Source organism: Aplysia californica, unplaced genomic scaffold, assembly GCF_000002075.1.
Source record: "Aplysia californica isolate F4 #8 unplaced genomic scaffold, AplCal3.0 scaffold01906, whole genome shotgun sequence".
NCBI lineage: Eukaryota > Metazoa > Mollusca > Gastropoda > Aplysiida > Aplysiidae > Aplysia > Aplysia californica.
The window spans coordinates 12,501-20,155 of NW_004799176.1; the positions used below are offsets into that span (position 1 = coordinate 12,501).

The following is a 7,655-nucleotide window of genomic DNA, read 5'->3' on the forward strand; positions in this document are numbered from 1 at the left end:
TTTCCAAGCCCTCTGACCTCGTAACCGTAACAATTTTGGTCACGTCCGTTTTTCCCCTTCTCTTTCCCCAGATCTCAGAATCTTCGCGGACGCATTATCATGTCTGGAGAGGAACAGCCCCATCCGTTTGCCAGCGACGAGGAGATGGTGAGTTGTCACGCATCCACAAACTCACACACACAAGCACACACACACACACACACACACACACACACACACACACACACACACACACCCTCCACCTCCACCCACACCACCCCACACACACAATCACATACCCACCCCCCACACACACACACAAGCACATACCCACCCCTCACACACACACAATCACATACCCACCCACCCCACACACACAATCACATACCGACACACACACACACACACACACACACACACACACACACACCAACCCAGACACACCAACCCAGACACACCAACCCAGTTACACCAACCCAGACACACAACCACACCCACACAAACACTAAACATTAAAACAACTTTTTAGAAATATGATGATATAACATTTCCTGGTGAGAATTTTGACTGAGCTGTTTTTTGACACGGTATACTGATGTAAATGGGACAAATTGATAAAAGACCAAATGCGGTAGCTCGCTAGAAATCGGTGTCGTCAGTTAAAAGTCATCTTTAAAAAGCCGTCCCTTTGTCGGACTAGCTGTAGCATGTTCAAAAATATTTTTGATGCGGACCGACACTTTCGCTGGGTGGCTCATTTTTAAAACAACCGTGTCATTGTGTCATTCTCGCTCTGTGGGTATTTCTAAATAGTGTTTCCGAGCCCTCTGACTTCGTAACCGGAACAATTTGGGTCAGGTCCGTTTTTCCCTTTCTCTTTCCCCAGAACTCGGAGTCTTCGCGGGCACCAGACGGAGCCAGGCATATCTTGCCCATAATCATAGAGGAGCCAGAGCCTATTTCTAGTGACGAGGAGATGGTGAGTTTTGAGGGGGATTCCGGGGACGGGGAGGAGGATAGTGGGGATTTTGAGGAGGATAGTGGGGATTTTGAGGAGGATGAGAAATTTTTTTCTAGCGACGATAGTGATTTTGGGGAGCGGGCTGAGGACGAGGTAGACTTGGACCAAATTTACAGAGTGTTGTTGGTGGATACGGACGACGAGGTGGAAGATGACAGCGGGTTGTTTGAGAGTTAATTATAGAACTCTTTACCGACAGGAGAAACAACGGAGCAGGTAGGTGGGGGAGTGGGGTGGTGAAGTCTGTTTGTTTTAGTTGATTGAGTTTATAATAATATGTGTGTAAAATTGATATTATTATTATTATCATTACTAGTATTTTTTTTTTTTTTATTTATGTGTAAAAAAATCTTTTTAGGAGGCGAGTTTGACATCTCAGTAAAATTCTTAGTTTTTAAAAATTGTTTTTAAATTCTTTTAAAAAATATATTATTTATATAATTTTTTATTTTTTTTGTTTGACATGTCTGTAAAATATATGATGATTATGATGATGATTATTATTGTTGCTGTTGTTGTTATTTTTATAACCTACTTTTTATAATTTTTAGTTTAAGGAATGAATGATAAATTTTTTAATGCTTTGGCATGTCTGTAAAATTATCATTTTTTACAATAATAAGTTTTATTTCAGAAGACATTTTTCTAAATTTCCTTTTTTTTTCCCCTCTGTGCATTGTTTTTTCTCTCTTCCCGAAGAGTTTCCTCGACGTGGCCCTGAGCCTGGCTTCTAAGGGAACGACAAAGTATTCCAATATGGGAAATGAGACTAGTTGATGCATGTGTGTGTAGTTTGTGTCTTTGTTCTTATTTAGCTTGATAAGACGCCTCAGTTGATGCTTTTGACGTTAAAGAGCGGGCCAGTCTCCGTAGGATTTAATAGTCCCTTCAGCTTCCTGCTTCCGTATCTGTGGCCAGTCCAGTTTGTCCGTGTGTCTCATGCGTGGTCTGTTCCTAGCTTGAGACTGAGGCAGCAGTACCTTTGTGAGTGTGAGGGGGTTGGGGGTAAGGTGTGAAGTAAAAAAGTTGATGAAGTTTGAAGAGAAGCGAGGGGGAGGGGGGTGTAGATCATTTTTTCGCTAAGCTGCACTTTTGAGTAATCACTGTATTTTAAAGAATCCGTTTTGATGCAAGTGTAAAAGTTAACAGCTTTTTGGGGGCATGAGCTGTTTCCATCTTTCAACCAGTTTGGGGAACTCTTTCTGAGGGGTTAGGGGTTAGTGGGGAACTGACCCCTGACTCCTCATTACGTAAGATGTCAGTTTCGGCTGTCGTGGGGGGGGGGAATGTTTTTGGGGGGAAGTGCAGGGAGTGATAAAATTATGTGGGGTGACAGGTGTCCGTGGGGAACTGGAACTGGCCCACGTCACCGGTTATGGGAAAATAGCAAGTTCTTTAACGGCGTCAGCAGGTATCGGGTACGGGACCAAATTGTAGGGAACGTTTTTGTTATCGCTTATTTGTTTTGTCTTCCACAGCTCACAGACTTCCCCTCCCCATTCCCCCCCCCTTGCGGAAGTCGGAAGTACCGGGCCTCACCGTGGCGCAAGGGTGTAACGCTCTGTTCAAACCAGAAGGGTGGCCGGGAAAACGATGGTTCGGGCAACGGCCCACTTTCTGGTTGGAACCGAGCGGCCAACACGGTACTACGCAGAGCATAGAACATGTGAAATGTACATCCCGGCGGCCGCCGCACTGCTTTGGCAATGTGTTGTAAACTATGAGAAACCGGCAGTATGGAAATAAAAGTTCAAATCGGTAGCAAAATGTGTTTGTTCTCTTTGTTTTCAAATCAGTCCTCCCGTTTGTCATGTACTCTATGTTTTCAATTCAGTCTTTCCTGTCTGTCTTGTTTTTTTATGTTTTCCAATCAGTCTTCCCTGTCTGTTAAATCACTACAATCAGTTTGGATAATTAGCCGGGCCTGGGCGGTTACGGTGCACCTGTTGTGTAAAAACAGACGGCGTTCCAGCTGACAGGCGGTCGTAGGCCCCCTACTCGATAAACAAAAAATACCGCTGACAGGCGGTCGTAGGCCCCCTACTCGATAAACAAAAAATACCCCTACCCACACAGGAATGAAAAAGATGGGGGCATAACATTTCCGGACGAGAGTTGGGCCACAGCTGTTTTCTCTCTCTCTCTCAATATCTCTCTCTCTCTCTCTCTCTCTCTCTCTCTTCTCTCTCTCTCTCTCTTATTCTCTCTCTCTTCTCACACACACACACACAGAGTACACAGTCTCCCTCGACATAGACACACACACAGTTTTCAGTCTCCCTCGACATAGAAAAAGAAATCAGCTTCTTTTGGTGAAACCAGGGAATAGAATATTTCCTTATGATAGTCGGACTGGAGACTTATAGGTACACTGGTGTGACAAATTCTAGATAAAAGACAAAGGGCTCTCTCTCTCTCTCTCTCTCTCTCTCTCTCTCTCTCTCTCTCTCTCTCTCCCTCTCTCTCTCCCTCTCTCTCAATTTCCATCTCACATTTCTTCTCTCTCACTCTTTCTCTCTCTCTCTCTTCTCTCTCACTCTCTTTCTCTCTCAATTTTGCTCTCATCCTCTCTTTCTCTTCTTCCGCCTCTCTTTCTCTCTCTCTCTCTCTCTTCTGCCCCCCCCTCTCTCCTTCTCTCTCGCTCTCTCTGTCTCTCTCTCTCTCTTTCTCTCTCTCTCTCTTTCTCTCTCTCTCTCTCTCCCTCTCTCTCTCTCTCTCTCTCTCTCTCTCTCTCTCTCTCTCTCGCTCTCCCACTCTCGTTTTTTTTGCTAAATCGAAACTGGATTTTTCTGGGGAACGTGTTGTAGATCTGGCCCTTGATCTTCATTCAGAACATAAGGTAATGATTAGATAGCTGTGACATTTTATCATAGGTGAATTCTGGTCAGTTTAATATAGCTCTAGATCTAGATATTGTATCGTATAGAACCTAACAAGACTCACCGAGTCTCCTAAAGGAGAGAGACTAAATCTGGATCTAGATATTTAGACTTAGGCCTAGGCCTAAACTTGCCTCTCCTTCTAGTTCTTAGTCTAGATCTAGATCTAGAAAGGCATTCCCTAATTTTTTATAACTTACTAATGACTAACTAGAACCGCTGTGTTAGCTGGACACTGCATGCAGTGTACAGGGATAGGACTGGCCTTTGTAGATCTAGATCTAGGGTTTTTTAGTATTTGATTGGAACAGCACATTTTGAGCCTAACCCTAATACTAATACTAATTTAGTGTAACAAGTAAGCTTCCTATTACCGAGTAATGATATTCACTAGCTAGTAGTGCTAGATCTAGATCTAGGCGAATAATCCATATGTACCTGTGCATTTCACTATGGCGGTAAAATAATTGCAACAAAGATGATTTTGGTGTCGTTACAACCAGTAGACCTTCCTCTATAACATACTGAAAGTCAGCATGCATCTTAAAGAAAGAAATTTGTTAAAAATGACGTTTAATTGTATAGTATCGAAATCGTCAAATATCGATACCCAACTATTTCAGAATCGTACGTCATATCTCACAATACAAAAATCTTACACCACTGCACGGGGCTCTGTCCTCTAAAACTCAGGTTTCTTATCCTAAATTGGGGACTTTGAATTCTAAACTCTCAAAATTATAACGGGGAGCTAAAAAAGTTAGAGTATTAATGTACATTGAGTAATCGATACTAGTAGCCACGTGGACAAGCTTTTTACAAATGAGAGATGAGAAAAAGTGAGGGTCGTTGTGAAGAAGAAGAAGAAGAAGAAGAAGAAGAAGAAGAAGAAGAAGAAGAAGAAGAGAGTAGATCTACAAACAGACAAACATGTTGGTGCACGAAAAAGAACATAGAAAAAGACGAGGTGTAAAAATCGGCGCTTCACGGTGTGTCCCGGAGGTCTGCGCTCATAGATAAAGGCGCACTGTGTGCGTATTTTGTTTCAGTCGCCAACATCGCTTGAAAGTGAAATACACATTAAGTCTCCCCACCCCCTACCCCCCCCCCTCACCCCCCCCCCTCCCCAGCTCTATCTCTTTCTCTGTCTATCTCTCTCTCTCTCTCTCTCTCTCTCTCTCTCTCTCTCTCTCTCTGTCTGTCTTTCTCTCTCTTTTTTCCCCTCTCTCATTTCGTTTCTCTCAGTCTTTCTCTCTCACTCTCTTCTCTCTCTCTTTCTCTCGCTCATTTCTCTTCTCATCCTCTCTTTCTCTCTCACTCCCTCTCTGTCTTTCTCTTCTTCCCTCTCTCTATTTCTTGGTCCCTCTCTCTATGTCTCTCTCTCTCTTTTCCCATCTCTTATTTCTTCTCTCTCAGTCTTTTTCTCTCTCTCTCCCTCTCTCTCTCTCTCTCTCTCTGTCTCTCTCTCTCTCTCTCTCTCTCTCTCTTTCTCTCTCTCTCTCTCTCTCTCTGTATATTATAATTTAACTCGCTTGGTCACTTGCGTTCAGTCACGGCTTCCATCGCCTTTCTTAGGTTGATTGCACACCACCCCTCGTTTGTGCTCAGAAATAGGAAAAATAATAAAAGCGGAAGCGGAAGTTTTCCTTGACTTCCGCCGTGCCGTGTCTCTCATTCGATAGCGAAACCAGATACAGTTGCGAACGTGTCTGTGCCTTGTCAGAACCTAAGGTAATGATCAGAATGCTGTGGTAGTTTTCTTTGTAGCTAAAAGCTGGGCTGGGCAGTGTAGGCTTGTGTAGATCTAGATGTTGTATCGTGTAGAACCAAACACAGACTGTAGATCTAGGCCTAGGCTTGCTCTCCTTCTTAGCTCTTAGTCCCTAATACTCCGACCTAACTTATTATAACTAACTAATGACCACTGGCACTGCATGCAGTGTTCAGGGGTAGGACTGGCCTTTGTAGAGCTAAATCTAGGGTTGTTTAGTGTTCGATGGGAATAGCACACGGTGAGCCTAACCCTAATTTACTAATACTAGAAGATCTAGAATCTAGATCTAGATTCTAATGCTAATAATAAAACTAATAAGCTTGAATCTTGTACCAAGTATTGGCATTCACTAATTAATGACTAGATCAAGATCTAAATCTAATGGCAATGCTAGATCCTTCTGAGCTGGGCACTTTGTAGAGCTAGATTAAGATCTAGATCTAGGGTTGTTTAGAAAAGATTGGAAATATTACTCGGTGAGCCAAACGCTTAGTCAACCAAGTGAGTTTCCTATTATTATATTATTACTAACTAATGGCAATGCTTAATGCTAGGACTTGGCTTTGTACAGCTAGATCTAGGGTTGTTTAGTGGTTGATTGGAAATGTCGCACGGTGAGCCGAACGTTTTAACTAATTAAAAGTTGGGGGCTCGGGTGGCTAATGAGTGGGCCCAGATCTAGATCTAGTGAGTTTAGACTCAACAGTAATGTTAAGCAAATGTCGGTGCTTACACCGTTAACCAAACTGCCCTCTGGGATCAATAAAATTGCACGAGGAGTGGTCCCGGCTTAACTCCTAAGTTTGAAGTCAGTATTCCATGAGTAAGAAACGCAAGTGATTCTTGAATTAAAAAGTGGACCGTCATTTCAGTTTGGGAAATTTTCTGCAGCTCGTCCGACACAAAAGCATAGGCCTAGATTTTCATCCTGGCAACCCATTTACTTTTAGCCTCGGTCTCTAAACGGCACTCTTCACGAGGAGTGGTCCCGGCTTAACTCCTAAGAAATAACACTCAGAGTTTGAAGTCGGAAACAAAAATGGAGGTCGAAAAAAGAGCTGTCTTCAGTACTTTTTTTGTGGGGTTAGATTTTCGAATATTTTCTACCTTATTTTTTTTTCTTCATCGGGTGGCATTTTCATCCTGGCAACTCAAGCCAGCTTTTTTAATCGGCCTCCGTTTGTGTTTCCGATTGCAAGTGTTATTTCTATGGTATTAGGCCGGGACCACTAATTCTCCCGAAGAGTGCCCTCTAAACGGGTGACAACCCCGTTTTGTCTTTTCGAGCAATACTTTTTCCAACGTTACAGATTGGTGTGGAAGGGCACTTTTCTTGGGAGGCCGGAATAAAATATTGCTCGATATGAGTCAGGCGGAACTATTTTCTTACGGATATTGATGTAAATGGGACAAACTGATACAAGACCGGGAACGGTAGCTCGATAACAATCGGTGCCATCTGTCCCAAGTCATCCGTTAAAAAAGCGTGTCTTTTCATTGGACGAGCTACAGCACGGGCCAAAATAGTTTTTGGTGCGGACGGACATCCCCGCACGGAACCTCAATTTTTAAACCGACTGCGTCACTGTCGTTCTGTAGGTATTAATTTTAAATAACGTTTCCAAGCCCTCTGACCTCGTAACCGTAACAATTTTGGTCACGTCCGTTTTTCCCCTTCTCTTTCCCCAGATCTCGGAATCTTCGCGGACGCATTATCATGTCTGGAGAGGAACAGCCCCAGCCGTTTGCCAGCGACGAGGAGATGGTGAGTTGTCACGCATCCACAAACTCACACACACAAGCACACACACACACACACACACACACACACACACACACACACACACACACACACACACACACACACACACACACACACACACACACACACACCCTCCACCTCCACCCACACCACCCCACACACACAATCACATACCCACCCCCCACACACACACACAAGCACATACCCACCCCTCACACACACACAATCACATACCCACCC

The 7,655-nt window shown here is 43.7% G+C and overlaps 1 protein-coding gene across 3 annotated transcripts in view; it reads left to right on the forward strand.

Moving 5' to 3' along the window:
* The window catches only part of LOC101863488, a 24,995-nt gene that overhangs the window by 8,545 nt on the left and 8,795 nt on the right, over nucleotides 1–7,655 (forward strand). For 2 of the 3 annotated variants that reach the window (XM_013091032.2, XM_035973718.1), the window contains 2 exons: nucleotides 72–147; nucleotides 7,343–7,418. In XM_013091032.2, coding sequence (XP_012946486.2) covers nucleotides 72–147; nucleotides 7,343–7,418 — 152 coding nt within the window. Of the gene's footprint in view, nucleotides 1–71; nucleotides 148–865; nucleotides 959–2,478; nucleotides 2,762–7,342; nucleotides 7,419–7,655 lie in introns of those variants that run through there. The other variant, XM_013091031.1, reaches the window with a different exon arrangement.